The following is a 15432-nucleotide window of genomic DNA, read 5'->3' as shown; positions in this document are numbered from 1 at the left end:
TATGTTGCTCATTTCAATTATGTCATTTATAAAACCACTCTCAGAGTCCACAAAGAGGAGGCATGTCTGTTCACAAGGATGAGAAGCTTGGTTTCCCTTGCTGGGGCGCAAGGTTGCTGATGATGAACTGAGAGGCTCACGGTCCCACATGGCCCCCCTTTCCCTGCTTTGCCTTAAAAGAAGCTGCCTTCAGAGTCTGGGTCTTCAGTTGTCACCTCACCTGAGGGAAACAAATGTTCTCTTCCATTTTGTCACTGTTGTCAGCTTTCCATTGCTTATTGCATGGTTGGCTTCTGTTTTAATTTTTTTAATTGAAGTCAAATTAACAGCAGAATCTTACATTAGTTTCAGGTATGCAACATCGTGATCCAACAGTTCTATACATTACACAGTGCTCACGACGACAAGTGTGGTCCCCACTGTCACCGTACAGTGTTCCTACAATGTGGTTGACTGTCCTCCCTATGCTGTACTTCTCATAGTTTCCTTGTTGAAGGAAAGACTCTCCCAGCTGTCTCTTGCTTTCTCTTCCACTCCCTCCCCTCTTACTTTGGGGCAAACTCCAATCTTTTTGCTGGGACCACATACTTTCCTCAGTAATGTGATGCCTTTACCTAGGGAACTGGTCTGAGAACTCCCCATCGGGGACTTTAATTAGCAACTACAAAAGAACAGTTGTGATGTGAGAGTCACCCAGTCTCATTCCGTTAATTTTGTGTGGCCCCACGTGGGGTCAACTCCTTTCATTTAGCCCCTCAGACACAGTGACATTAATTGTGACATTAATGACATTATGTGACCCCGAAGACATACCTCCAGCTTATTTGCCGCCCAGGTTGGCCACAGCACTGTAGATGTGACAAGGGTGGGCGTCGGGTCAAGGAGCCAGGCTAGAGTTGGGCTAGAGTTATTAAGGGGAACAGTAATGCGTGACCACTCATTGGGCCTCCCCGGAATATAGAACTTTCCATCTGTTGCACTGTCCCATTCATTTTTATTAAATCGATTGTCTTAATCTGGGGAGAAAGGAGATTTTTGTATCTGTCAGCTTGGACTCCATTTGCCTCATAATAAACACTTCTTTTCCTGTTTTCATTCTTCTTCCCAGCTGTCGGCCAAGCTCACCAACCTTCCGACGCTCATTTCCATGAGGCTGGAGTTTCTGAGAATTCTGTGCAGCCACGAGCACTACCTGAATCTGAACCTCTTCTTTATGAATGTCGATGCTGCTCCGGCGTCCCCCTGCCCCTCCATCTCTTCCCAGGTGATCAGCTCCAGAATTCCTCAAACTCTGATTTGATTAGTTGAGCCGTTTATTACTGTAAAGGTTGGTCTTATTCATTAAGAGGAAAATCAAGCTGTTCGCGCTGGATCGGTTGATCCAGATGCGCACAAATACGGTACCCAATGTTGTGCATCTAACTGGCCCCTTACACGGTACGTGACTGGTTTCTTCCTAAGCTCAGGTGTCCCTGCTGAAGCCAGGAAGAGCACAGAATCCACACGCATGATGAAAATTTAGAAATTCATAGATAAGCCACGTAGCTTCCTCTCTCTGGCATTAATCATCTTTCCACATGGGGGCACCATCTTCTTTGCTCACTTTCCTTTTCCTGCACCCCAGAGTCATAAAATTCATGAAATTGCCTATGCCTTTATGTTTATTCCGAAATGATCTACTAGTGGTTTTTAACACTGGTATTATATCTTTGAGCTATTCTAGAACTTTCTGTTGGTACTGTTATAAAATGCAGTTGGGTGCAAGATGAGTCCATCTTGAATTATACTCCAGATTATTTAGTTCTTGAAACACTGAAAAGACCTTGTCATAAATGAATCCGACAGTCTCTTTTATAGAGAATGTATTTCTAATGAGTCTTGTTCTTTAACTACCACACACACAAAAAATAACACTTGTATAATATTTAGAGACAAGGCTTTGACTGACGTGGCCGATTCTTTTTTGGTAACAGTTTCTCACAGGTTAGGTTCAGCGGGGGCCCCAGATTCTAGAGGTATTATGCAAATACAGAATTCAAGAGTCAAATAAGTTTTGGAAACCCTGTTTTGTTAACCTGTGTTAACAGGTCTGTTTGTAGCAGACCACCCAAGAATCTCTAGCTTGTTAGTGTAAATTGTAAATACCCAAGGGGTGGAAGAGAAAAGTGTTTAATAAGCACTGATTCCCAAAGTGATTTCGCTATTGAAAACCTTTTTTAACACTGAAAAGAAAAAAAAAAAAAGCTGCAAATAAGATAAAATAAAATGTTAAAAAAAAAAAAACAAAACAGAAAACCTTTTTTATTCCCCCCCATAGATTTCTCAAGGGACTCGTGCCCTCTAGAAGAACTTTAAGGAAATGCTGTTTTACAATCCCATTCCATTTATAGGTGACAAACCAGTAGCTCAGGACAGCAAGCAAGTTTTCTCCATGTTAGGTTCTATTTTTGTTGCATATTCCTTGAGACTAATATCAAGGTGAAGGTTTGTCTTACTAATTAAAAGGAAAAAAATGTAGCCATTTATGCCAATGGCAGGAGCTAGTTGTCAGCCACATGACCATCTCCGCGTGCCTTGGGGAGGATCAGACTTACAGCGGCAACTCCAAATGGGCTAACTTTGCCCTGAGTCTTCTACCCCATTTCCCTTCTGACTACCCCAGGAAGTTAGCAACCCTGGGGCCCGCAGGGTGAGGTCCAGCCCCACCCAGCTGTAAGGATTTCCAGAGACGCTCTGACATTTCCCCTGCCCGACTCCCCTGCTAGCCCCGGGCAGCAGAATTCGGGCTGTGTGCAGAAGCCAGACTGAGAAGTGCCGCGGAGGAAACAGGGACCTCAAATCAAGGAGGCAGCTTGTAGGAGAAGCATTGCCTGCTCAAAGCCACAGCATGGGACACAGTGCCTGTTTCCCTGGGTTTCCCGATCCACGGATACAAGGATATGATACAAGAGGAAGCTTTCATCTTTGCTTCTGATCTGGGGTGGGGAAGGGAGTAGGAGTCCTTTTGTGAGAGACCCTGGGGGCTCTGTTTTCATCTTTCCCAACTGACAGTTCTCTGCCTGCAGGGATGGGAACACAAAGTGACCACGAGGTACAGCTCCCACCTGGGGACTGTCTCTGGGAAGTGCTTACAATGTACCCCTCCAGCCACCCAGGCTCCTTAAATACTGGCCATTGTGATTTTAATTCCTGTTCCTGTTCCTTATGGAACTGCTCTTTGCATTTCTTTTTTTCTTTTTTTTAACAAGCATCTTGGTTTATTTATTTATTTTTTTTATTTAAATCCTTGCATTTTTATAGAACTCGAGCTCCTGCTCCAGTTTCCAGGACCAGAAGATTGCCAGCATGTTCGATCTGACCCCAGAGTACCGCCAGCAACACTTCCTCACGGGTCTTCTCTTTACGGAACTGTCTGCTGCTCTGGACGCCGAAGGAGAAGGGTATGCTGCGGATGTGTTAATTGTGATACAAAGCAAAAACAAAAGCAACAAAAATCAAAAACCAAAACCAAAAGCTCTTTCCTAGAGTTTGTAGTCCAACCTCTTCTACTTGGCAAAAAACTCTACCATTCACCAGCTCTGAGGAGTGGAAGCATTCATGTGCTGAGGAAAAGGTGTTCATAGGAACGTGGAAAGGCATGAGGGACTGAGGGAAACCCTCATAAAGTGGCTTTTTCCAGCCACTTAATCACTGAGTTTCCCGTTTCTACTAAGCAGGCTTCCCAGGGATGCTTTTGATTAGTGAACTCAGGAACAAAGCTGTTTATAAGACATGCCCCGGGGGATCTATGTACACAGACAGCAGCAAGGTGCCCCTTGGCTTCATGTTGACAAAGGAAGTGGCCGCTGACTGGAAGTCAGTCACCCAGTGTCCAGATTAGGTTTCTTGTAGAGACACCTTCCCAGGTTAAAAGAGATGCCCAAGGTCTAAGGCTTATAAATCCTTTCACCTTTTATAAGTCTGATCACCCAGGGGCTATGGCAGGATCTACTCTTGAAGTCAGTGGACAGGGATGGAGATCGACCTCCCCTTCTTCTTTCCTTCTCTCCCTGTGCTCCCTGAGCCATAGGATTAGAAAACCCCCATCTGTCCAGTTGGATGGAAGGAGACAGTGCCTTCCAAATAGTATACATTCCATTCAACACTCACCAAATGCTTATAGTCTGGAGTATATCAGAGGTGCATCAGTGCACAAAAGAGACAAAATTCCCTGCCCCCGTAGAACTTGCCATTCAGGGGCTCAGATCTAGAGATCGTTGGCATTGATAGATAATTCAAGCTCAGCCCTTTTGTTGTTCAGGTTAGGCACGAAGAGTAGAAGGAACTTGCCCAATGTTATGTAGCAGAACCCACCCAGAGCTTTGGTCTCCTGAGTCCTAAATCTCCTTTAACAAGGTACACCCTTACACAGCCCACCACTGCTCTCCCTGGACAACCTCTACCTATGATTCCTCCACTCTTCCTTGCTGTGCTAAAGAAGTTTCTGGAATAAATTATGCTCAGTAGTGGCAGCATTGCTGTATGTTTACAGATTTTCTTCTAATTGGAAGTTTTCCAATTTTCTTTAAGCGCTTATAATTTAGAGAAGGAAACAATGATAGAAGAACCTTCAGCTTATGTTAACTGCAATCAGGAAAGTACCATAAGTGCTTTGCCCGTGGTGTTCGCCGAGTGAACATCTGTCTCTGCTACCAGGAGGCCAGTGTGGGAAATGGAATGTTCTTCTCTCTAAAGTTTGCCTCTTTCTAGAAATTCAGGTCCCCAGTGCCTCCATAGAGAGCTTCGATCTCATCTTCTCTCAATCCTAACTACACTCCTCTCAGGTTTCCCAGTAGAACTTTCTACCATATGACTAGCATAAATTTCCACAGCAACACAGAGTACCCTGACCCATAAGGCGTTGAGAATGAGGTTGGAGCGTAAAGAAAATCGCCTTCACGTATAGGACACATGTGCACGTGCACACACACACACACACACACACACACACACACACACACGCATTCCTTAATGTCTTTGCTAGCACTGATCCATGTGATATCGGAAAGTACTCTTTAGGATTTAATTAGCAGAAGTCTCTAATTTCCGTTTCCCTTCCACCGAGATGTCAAGGGAAACAGCCCTGACATCTATTTTGATTCGTAATAAAATTGTTGCTGTAATTTCACTAGCAACAGAGTAAGCCTATGTTCAGAGGACATCATGGAATTTTCAGTAATTTATTTTGTCACGTTCTTCAGACACACACACACACACACCACACACGGGACCTTTTCTACCCCCCAGAGGGTAGCTGATTAAGAGTGTCTCTCCTTTGGCAACACAATAATTCCCGATTTCTGGGTTGTCAGTTACTCCCCAGGAAAGTCATTAGAAATAACTGTCACATACTTATTAGTGAGTTTACCATGTGGGCTAAAGCCTCAGAAAAATCCCCTTGAACAATCCTTCCTCTTTATCAGTACTTCCTTTCGCTGCCAAGACAATGACTAGACTCACCAATACCTGCCCATCTGAAGGGCAAGGGCCAGTGAGACACGTCTCAGTGTCTGGACTTGTGCAAGAGCCATAGCTTCAGTTTCTAAGTCTCCCTAGAACCCCTTACCTGGGGCTGCCTACAAATGTCTACATGTCTTAAATCCCTAGTGTTTTTCAAGCATGCAGAAATTATCTAGCAGCTCTGATTGAAGACTTAATTCCAATCCTTCACATGCTCTTCCAGAAAATAGGAGGGAGAGATCACTTTCCAACTCATTCCATGAAGCTGGCGTTACCCTGATACCAAAATCAGACAAAAGACATCACGAGAAAACTGAATGCCAAAATATGACTTTAGATACAAATATCCTCAACAAAATACTGGAACACTGAATTCAACAGCACATAAGAAGGGTTATACACTGCAGCTTAGTAGGATTTATCTTAGGAATGCAAGATGCCAACGCAACACTGGGAAAATCAATTGATATGATACACTCAATGCATAGAATAAAAGATGAAACCCATTCAATCATCTCAAGAGATGAAGAAAAAGCATTTGACAAAATCTAATACCCTTCTTGAAAAAACACTCAACAAATCCTACAGAGGTAGAAAAGTACTTTTTCAACCCCAGAAAGGGCATCTATGAAAAACCCAAAGCTAACATTATACTTATCAGTGAAAGGCTGATTGCTTTTCTTCTAAGACCAGGAACTAGATAAGATTATCCATTCTTACTACTTCTATTTTACTTGTCATTGTACTGGAAGCCTTACCCAGAGCAAGGAGGCAAGAATATGAAATAAAGGCACCCATGTTGGGAAGAAAGAAGTAAAACTATCTCTGTTCCCAGATGACATGATTTGTTTTTGGAAAGTCCTATGGAACCCACTAAAAACCTATTAAAGATAATAAATGTGTTCAGCAAGGTGGCAAGGTACAAGATCAATATGCAAAAATCAGTTATATTTCCATATCCTTGTGGTGAACAATGTGGAATGAAATTTAGAAAACTCCATTTAGAATAGCATCAAAAAATAATAAAAATCATAGGACTACATTTTTTAACAAAAGAAATATAAGATTTGTACACCAAAAACTATAAAACACTTCAGAAATAAAAAGATCGAAACAAGTGGAGACTCATGATGTATTCATGGGTCAGAAGACTTAATTCTGTTAAGTTGGTGATACTCCCCAAATTTATCTATAAGTTCAGTGCAACTCCTCTCAGAATTCAAGCTAGATTCTTTGCAGATACTGACAAGCTGACCCTAAGATTCATATGAAAATTCAAGGGAACCAATATAGCCAAAACAATCTTAAAAAAGAACACCATCAGAGGGCTCACATTTCCTGATTTCAAAACCTACTACAAAGCAATAGTAGTTCTGCCATAAAGATAGACCTATCGATCAATGCAACTGAATTAAGAGTCCAGAAATAAATCTTCACATTTAGAGTCAATTGACTTTTGGCAAGGGTGCCAACACAATTCAAGGGGAGAGAGTAGTGTTTTCAACAGATGGTGCTGTTGTAATTGAGTATCCACATGGAAAAGAATGAAGTTGTGTCCCCATCTCATACCATGTGCAGAACTTAACTCAAAATAATCAAAGACTTCAATGTAAGGATTGAAACTACAAAACACTTAGATGAATCATAGGGATAATCTTCATTATCCCTATGAAGAGGGATCAGGCAATGGCTGCTTAGATCTGACACCAAAACTAGGCACAACAAAAGAAAAAAAAAATAGGTGAGTTAGATTTCTTAAAAGGGAGAACTTCTGTGGTATATAGGACATCATCAAGAAAATGAAAAGACGATGCACAGAATAGGAGAAAATATCTGCAAATTGTAGACTTAGTAAGGGATTTGTGTGCATTATTTCATTTTTTAAAAATATTTATTTTTTCATTTTAGAGAGAGCACACATGCATGAGAAGGAAAGGGCAGAGGGAGAGGGAGCCCCACATTGGGCTCTCTGCTCTGCGGGGAGCCTGCTTCCTCCTCTCTCTCTGCCTGCCTCTCTGCCTACTTGTGATCTCTATCTGTCAAATAAATAAAATCTTTAAAAAAATCCCGTAATTCTACCCCAAGGTATGAAGTAAACTTGATATCCAAGAGAAGTAAACTTACATCCATACAAAAACTTATACACAAATATTACAGCAACATTAATAATTTATAATAGCAAAAAAGTGGAAATAATCCAAACGTCCATCCGTTGATGAATGGGGTATTAAAATGTGATCTGGGGCTCCTTGATGACTCAGTGTGTTAGGCATCTGACTTTTGATTTTGGCTCAGGTCATGATCCCAGTGTTGTGAGATTGAGCCCTGTGTCAGGCTCTGCACTGGTCATGGAGCATGCTTGGGAGTTTCTCTCACCCTCTCCCTCTGCCCCTCTCCCCCACTTCACAGCCCACCCCTCTCTCTCAAAATGTGTTCTGTCCACACCATGGAATATTACTCAACAATAAAAAGGAATGGATTACCAGATGCTACAATATGGTGGACTTTGAAACATCAAGCCCAGGGATAGAACTCAGGCAGTCTCTTTCTGGATTCTAGACACTTCTCCCTCCTTTTCCTTGGTTTTCACATGTCGCCCCAATGATCCAGGAGTGTTCTGATCCCTCCTTGTTGTTTAAGAGCGTTTTGGCCGATCTCCTTTCACCATAACCTCTAGCTTTCTGTGTTGTGTCAGGATCAGCAAAGTGCAAAGGAAAGCGGTCAGTGCCATCCACAGCCTTCTGAGCTCTCACGACCTGGACCCGCGCTGCGTCAAACCGGAAGTGAAGGTCAAAATCGCTGCTCTCTACCTGCCTTTGGTTGGGATCATCTTGGATGCTTTGCCGCAACTTTATGACTTTACAGGTGATAATGCCTCCGTGTCTTTCAGGGACTGAATGAAGGGGGCCCCTGCCAGGTGCCCCACTGGAATGAAGTTTCCGCTCTTAGTTCTAGTGCTGATGTGTTTGTGTGAGCAGTTTCCCATACCAGTGCTCTCAGAACTTTTTCACATGAGTCCCAATAAGTTTTGGGGGTTTTGGGGGGTCTGGGTTTTCTTTTCTTTCTTTCTTTCTTCTTTTTTTTTTTTTTTGGTTCCAATAAGTTTTCTGTTTGTTTATTTTGTAAAAAACCATAGTCCTGTGTGGTGTTTCTTTTCAACATTTTCAAAATTTAAATTCAGTTAATTAACAGATAATGTATTACTGGTTTCAGAGGTACAGGTCCTGTGGTTCATCAGTGTTATATAATAACACCCAGTACTCATTGCATCACGTGCCCTCCTGAATGTCCATCCCCCAGTGACCTCATCCCCCCATCCACCTCCCCTCCTGCGACCCTCAGTTTGTTTCCTATGATTAAGAGTCTCTTACAGTTTTTCATTTAGAAATCATTTTTTCACTCATTCACCCATCTGCTGGTATATGATGAACTTTATAGACCATCCATCACAAAGGATGAAATACTAACTGAATTATTCCCTTGGGAGATCACCATTCTAAGGCATTGAAATAGGTGTTCCTGGTCTTTTAAGAATGGCTTAGGAAAGAAGCAGACTCAAGCGTCCTTAAACGATTGTTCCATATCATGGTGTCAGGGCATCTGGGAGGTTCAGTTGGTTAAGCATCCAACTCCTGATTTTGGCTCAGGTCAGGTCACGATTTTAGGGTCATGAGATTGTGGCCCGTGTTGGGCTCTGTGCTGAGTGTGAAGCCTGCTTGGGATTCTCTCTCTCTTCTCCTCTGCCTTTCCCAACTCTAACTCTGTCTTGAAAAAAAAAAAAAAAATCATGGTAATCATTGTGTCTTCCATATTAGGAAATTCTGCCATGGCAGAGGAATTTTGCCTTTGGTCCTAAAAGGCTGATTCTGGAGTTGGAAGTCAGTATCTCTCATTTTTCAGCAAAAGGAAAGGATAAATTGTCCTAAAGGAGTTTGTGTACCTCCTGAGTTTATTTACATATTACAGTGTGGGTTAGGGAACAAAGACGAATCAGAAATGGGCAAGGGATGTACGAAAGCAAGCTTGGCCCAGCGGGTAAACATTCTCTGATAGGGCCTGACTGGAGTCCAGACTGAGCCCAGAGGTGTCTTCAAGATATAAGGATATAATCCAGAGCGCAGCCAGTGACCTGCAGACCATTTCCAGAATTTTGCTGAAAGTTTCTAGAAAGTTCCATTTAAAGACCTATGACTCATTTGTTCCCAAAGCAGGAAACTGCTTTAGCACACATTCTCCTGTGTGTCCATGTTGATGAGAATTTCCCAAATCAGTCCCTTTGGATCAGAGCTTTTCAGCGCTTGGCCCCCGAGCTTTTAAATCTCAGTGGTTTCTTGATGTATGGGTTTGACCTTTATAGTCATGATGTAGCTGACAAGTGGGAAAACAGTGAAAGTATTCTATTATTAGAACTAATATAGCTTACCTATTACATATGGAATCTGTAGATTGATAACACTAAGAAGGATATAGTTTTTTTAAAAGATACAGCTGAATTCAAACTCTAGCCCATTTATGGCTACACCTGACCTTTGAAAAATTCCTCAGCCTTTCAGAGCCTTCTCTCGCCTTTCCTCAACTGTAAAAATGTGGTAACAATGTCTACATCTTAGGGTTGTGATAAGGATGAAATGAGAGACCATAAAACGCTATGAAAGCAAATGTCCTTCTTTCTGTCTTTTATAACCATGACCCTGTGGGTATTTGGGGGAAGTAAGAATGCATCCTCAAATCTGATAATGTTATCAGATCTTACATAAAGGCCACAGGCTATTCATTTTACCATTTGTTTAAGAACTCGGCTACCTTTAACCCCAAATAATAAGCTATTATTTTAAAACACTGAGTTCTAAAAATATTTGAGTTCTGTTTTCAGAATTTTAGCAGAAGGATATACTGTTTGCAATCTAATTTTCCTGAAAAATCGAAGATCCAAATACTTACAATGTTGACAAGCATAACAAAATGTGAGTTTTAACGAATCAATGAGTTGCAAGTGTTTTAATACACTTTTCTAAAAACTGCTTAAGCAAAAACTTTGTGTGTCATTGGTAGTAAAAAACCAGCCTTTCAAGTGGTGGGACCTTTTTTTGTTCACAGACATCTAGACCTACATATAAACATAGGTATATCTATATTACATACAGATAATAAATTAACATTTCAGACATTTGAAATTTAATACATTATTGCCAAATTTGTGACATTAGCTTGTTATTTTATAAAGAACAGATTAGTTCTGTAATTATGGGTTCCTTTCTATTTGGTCATTATTTAAAACATATGAATAGAATAAAAAATGTTATATTACACACCTGAAGCATTACACCATGTTACACTATTACACTAACTGGAATTTAAATAAAAACTTAGAAAAAAATTGTAAAATATTATATTACAGGAAAGTGTTATGAAAGTTTTGAAAATTTTCATTTTTACAGTTTGAAAAATTAATTTCCAGCTGAATCTTTTGCTGAGCATTTTGTCTCTTTTATTTGCCTGCTTTTTCCTAGAGACAGTAGCAGTTTAGCAGTACAATTAATAACAAGGATTTTTTTTTCAGATTTATTTACTTATTTTAGAGAGAAAAAGAGTGCACCTGTCAGGGGGAGGGGCAGAGGGAGAGGGAGAGAGAGAGAATCTCAAGCAGACTCCCCACTGAGCGAGGAGCCTGATGAGTGGATCAGTCTCATAACCCTGAGATCATGATCTGAGCTGAAATCAGGGGTCAGACACTTAATCAACAGAACCACTCAGGTGCCCCACTTGACATCAGGTTTGTAATTACTGTGCAGACTTTAGTGACTAATAAGTATCAGTCCCTCTGTGGGCATTGGGTAGGAGACATAAGGAAATACTGATTTTTGGCTTCTCATCAGCAAAGATTTTTTAAAGACTTTTAAAGAGCAGCTTTAGGTTCACAGCAAAATTGAACAGAAAGTATCGAGACTTCCTGTATGCCGCCCACACCCTACCCCCTATATACACAGCCTCTCCTGTTGTCAGCATCAGCCCAGTGTACCAAGTAGTACATTGGTTACCACTGATGAACCAATAGAAATAGACCATAATTACCCAAAGTCCATGATTACATTAGAGTTCGCTCTTGGGGTTGTAAATTCTGTGGGTTTGGACAAATATATAATGATATGTATCCATGATTATGATATCAACCAGACTCGTTTCTCTACCCTAAAATTCCTCTGTGCTCTCCCCGATCATTCCTCTCTCCCCCAGGCCCTGGCAGTCACTGAAGCTTCCTCCATGCCTTTTCATGGCTTGATAGCTCATTTCTTTCTAGAGCTGAATAATACTCCGTTGTCTGAACATACTACGGTTTGTTTTTCCATTCATCTACTGAAGGATAGCTTGCTTGCTTGAAGGATAGCTTGCCCACTAGAAATGTGCAGATTTTTATGTGGGCATAAATTTCCAGCTCCTTGCCTAAATACCAAGAAGCACAATTGTTGGATGGTATGGTAAGGCCACTGATGTTTTCATTACAGCTGCAGATGCCCGTAGTGGAAAAAGTCGTGCCAATGGCTCTGATGAAGACCAAGAAGGAACCAGTGCAATTAACCAGAACGTGGCGCTGGCCATCGCCGGAAACAATTTTAATTCGAAGACAAGTGGAACCATACTTTCTTCCTTGGTATGTTGGTGCACCTTTCTCCAGTTTATTTTTTGTCCTGTGTCCCATCTTCCGATGGGCTTATTCTTATATTTACCTACTGGGACCCAGAGTCGAGCAGGCTGCGAGATTCCTGCCTCTTTGTTCAGCCCTGAAAGGCATCAGCATGGAGCCTGGGCATCAGCGTGAAATGGCTCAGATGAGGCAGTGTAGTCCCAGATGGTCCTGGATGCAGCAGTAGGTCCACGAATCAAATCCAGGCAGTCGCAATGGTGCCTGAGTTCAAGGTTCAGACACCAGAAAGAGGCGAACTTGGGCTATCTGGGGTCAGCACAAAGAAGATCAAACCAAGCCTCCCTCGGGTGGGAGGCTAAGCGATATTTATTTTATATTTATCATTTACACTGTGTTTGCCTCCAAAAAAATGATTGAAGGGGCCAGTTGCTTGGGGGTGAGTACTTCTTTGGCAAAAGACTTCAGCTTTTCTGGGTCACCAGGGAACCCAAACAGAGTTGGATAGCTCTAGGCTTTTGCACAGACTCTGGCCTTAAAGAGCAGCACCTCCAGGAACACAGGGTCTGATTTCCTTGAGCTGGCAACTCTGTTCCTTCGGGAGCCCTGACTCTTCCTTTGGGAAATAGTGACAGTGCCTCACCATCCAGCTTAATTTAACTTTGCATCTCAGCATAGGGTGTACATCTGCAGAGAACTCCCTTCGTTCTCTCCTGGGAAGGCAGCATCTAGACCTCAGTATTCTTCTCTGCTGGATGGCTTTCCTCTTTTCCCTCCAGCACTAAGCAAACCCCTAACCCCCACCAGGACACCCCCAGGAGGGCTGGAAGGCAGGGATGTAAGAAAGAGAAAAGACATTTGAGAGTTGACCTCCCTCATCATCCTGCCGTTGGAGAAATGCTGTGTTTCATGACCTCCTTCACCTTAGTAATGTGCGTCGTACCCAAGTTAGTGGCCCAAGGGAGTCGGTGCCTTTTACATTGTTATTTGGCTTGAAGGGGACATCCTCAGATGCCCAGAATTCACAGCTAGAAGATCTTCCCTGGGAAGTTACCACTAAGGTTTTCTGTTTTTTGTTTTTTTTTTTAAGATTTTATTTATTTATTTATTTGACAGAGAGATCCCAAGTAGGCAGAGAGGCAGGCAGGAGCAGGCTTCCCACTGAGCAGAAAGCGGGATGCGGGGCTCGATTCCAGGACCCTGGGATCATGACCTGAGCCCAAGGCAGAAGCTTTAACCCAATGAGCCACCACCCAGGTGCCCCCTATCACTAAGGTTTTCATAGCTTCTTGTCACCATACTCAGGAAAACTCAGCTAATTTCAGAAGCTCTACCATTCGCATCCCAAACCAACATTTCTCACACATACTCGGAAACAGGGGAGTTCACATTCCATTGGGTGTCAGTACACTGCCTTGTGAACCAAAGATACGGTACACTGGTCTTTGTCTTGATTGGATGAGTAAGGAAAGCGCACTCGGGACTCAAAATCGAACCCTTGGGACTGGGGTCTTCAAGCAAATAGCCTGAGCCCCCACCCTCCAACCTCCAGGACAACATAAATTGTCCCGGAAGTCCCAGCACCGAGGACTGCACTAAATTAGGGATTTGATTTCTTTGCCGAGCACCTTGTGACCCTCGTATTATCCTCCGGACTCCGACAAAGAAGTTAATTCCTACACAGTTAGGAGGTTTCTGGATCCTGGCTAGTCTTGTTCTCTTCCCTAAGTTCAGCCCTCCGGTGTCCAGCTGGAAGGAGAAATACTTGGAATCTTAGCAGTTTGGAGGCCTCCTTTGTATCATTGAGACTGGGGGGCCCTGGTCAAGGCAGGACAGACCACCAGACCACGCTGCTCCGGAGATGGAGGGAGCCCACGGGATGGGCCCGAAAGCCTGGCTCAGACACCGCTGAGCCCCTCAGCTCAGGGAAGGCTGCTTCATAGCCCAGGAAGGGCCGGGTTCCTAGAAACAGTTCCTCAGCCAGGAGCAAAGGGCAATGCCTGTGTTCAAAGAGCGTAGCATTCCCGAAGGCTTTGGGGTTCCCGTCACTCTACTCCTCCCCCCGCATCCACCTCAGCCTCTGCCTCCCTGCAGCCCTACAGGCAGTACAACATGCTGAACGCCGACACGACCCGCAACCTCATGATCTGTTTCCTCTGGATCATGAAGAACGCCGACCAGAGCCTCATCAGGAAGTGGATCGCCGACCTGCCGTCCATGCAGCTCAACAGGATCCTGGATCTCCTTTTCATCTGCGTCTCGTGTTTCGAGTACAAGGTGAGCGTGAGGTGGCTCAGCCTTACAGCAGCTCTTAGCTCCCACGTTCAGGTCAATGTCGTTACTACGGTTCCCCTTGGCTGCGGGACAACGGGAGCATCATCTATTGGTCTCACTTCTGTACTAAAACCCATAACCTCTTTGCATTCTAGGTACGGCCATTTCCCAGGGGAAGGATCTCTGCCTTCTGCAGAGAGAACCCCATTCTCATTTGCAGGATTTGAGCCACGGGACCCCCTGAGCAGCCTCTCCTTGGGGGCATGTGTCCAAACTGGCAGCCGTTCACCACAGAGTATGTTGTGTTTTGAGGATTCTCCCCATGGACAGAGATCTCACCACACTAAACATCCTTCTGCCTCTGTCCTGTCCAGGGAAAACAGAGTTCTGACAAAGTCAGTACCCAAGTCCTGCAGAAGTCAAGGGACGTCAAGGCCAGGCTGGAAGAGGCTTTGCTCCGCGGGGAAGGGGCCCGCGGGGAGATGATGCGGCGCTGCCGCGCTCCCGGTACGTTGGCCTTGCCCTTCCCTGCTTCCCATCAGCGGGTTTTACACCCTTGGTGAAGGGAAGCATCCTTAAACGCAAGTAGACCTACTCACTTTCCTAAGATGTCAGGGTAACGAAGGCAAACCGGTTCCCAGATTCTGTGCCTGCTCTGTGCTTGCAAGGGAAGGCTGCTATCCTGAGGTCACAGGAACCCTGGAAATGTCCCCAAATGCATCTTCTGTTTAAGACTTGTCCGTGGTACAGGTCACCTCCAAGGACATGAGTCACAGGATAGATGGAATGTGGTCGCCCTCAAGGTCAAAGCCTCTCCCGGGGCATTTGACTCATCTTTGTGAAGCATGGTCAAGACACTGGATAATACTGATTCCAAAATTGTCTCCCCAGATCATTCAGGGCATTTCTAGAACACAACCGACACCCCCCCCCCAGCCACAGGGGTGTCTGAGTGTTCCAGGCCCACCAGGAATGATCTCATCAAGGCTGACCTCGCTGCTATATGGTAGAGAGAGGTG

The 15432-nt window shown here is 43.7% G+C and overlaps 1 protein-coding gene across 3 annotated transcripts in view; it reads left to right on the top strand.

Moving 5' to 3' along the window:
- Positions 1-15432, top strand: part of DOCK8 (dedicator of cytokinesis 8) — a 205506-nt gene that overhangs the window by 151407 nt on the left and 38667 nt on the right. For all 3 annotated transcript variants that reach the window (XM_047699090.1, XM_047699089.1, XM_047699091.1), the window contains 6 exons: positions 1109-1264; positions 3301-3440; positions 8195-8364; positions 12003-12148; positions 14234-14416; positions 14788-14920. In XM_047699090.1, coding sequence (XP_047555046.1) covers positions 1109-1264; positions 3301-3440; positions 8195-8364; positions 12003-12148; positions 14234-14416; positions 14788-14920 — 928 coding nt within the window. The remainder of the gene's footprint in view (positions 1-1108; positions 1265-3300; positions 3441-8194; positions 8365-12002; positions 12149-14233; positions 14417-14787; positions 14921-15432) is intronic.

The sequence above is a fragment of the Lutra lutra genome, chromosome 13, assembly GCF_902655055.1.
Source record: "Lutra lutra chromosome 13, mLutLut1.2, whole genome shotgun sequence".
NCBI classification, from domain to species: Eukaryota; Metazoa; Chordata; class Mammalia; order Carnivora; family Mustelidae; genus Lutra; species Lutra lutra.
Note: the sequence above shows the minus strand (reverse complement) of the source record. Positions and strands in the feature narration are given on the sequence as shown.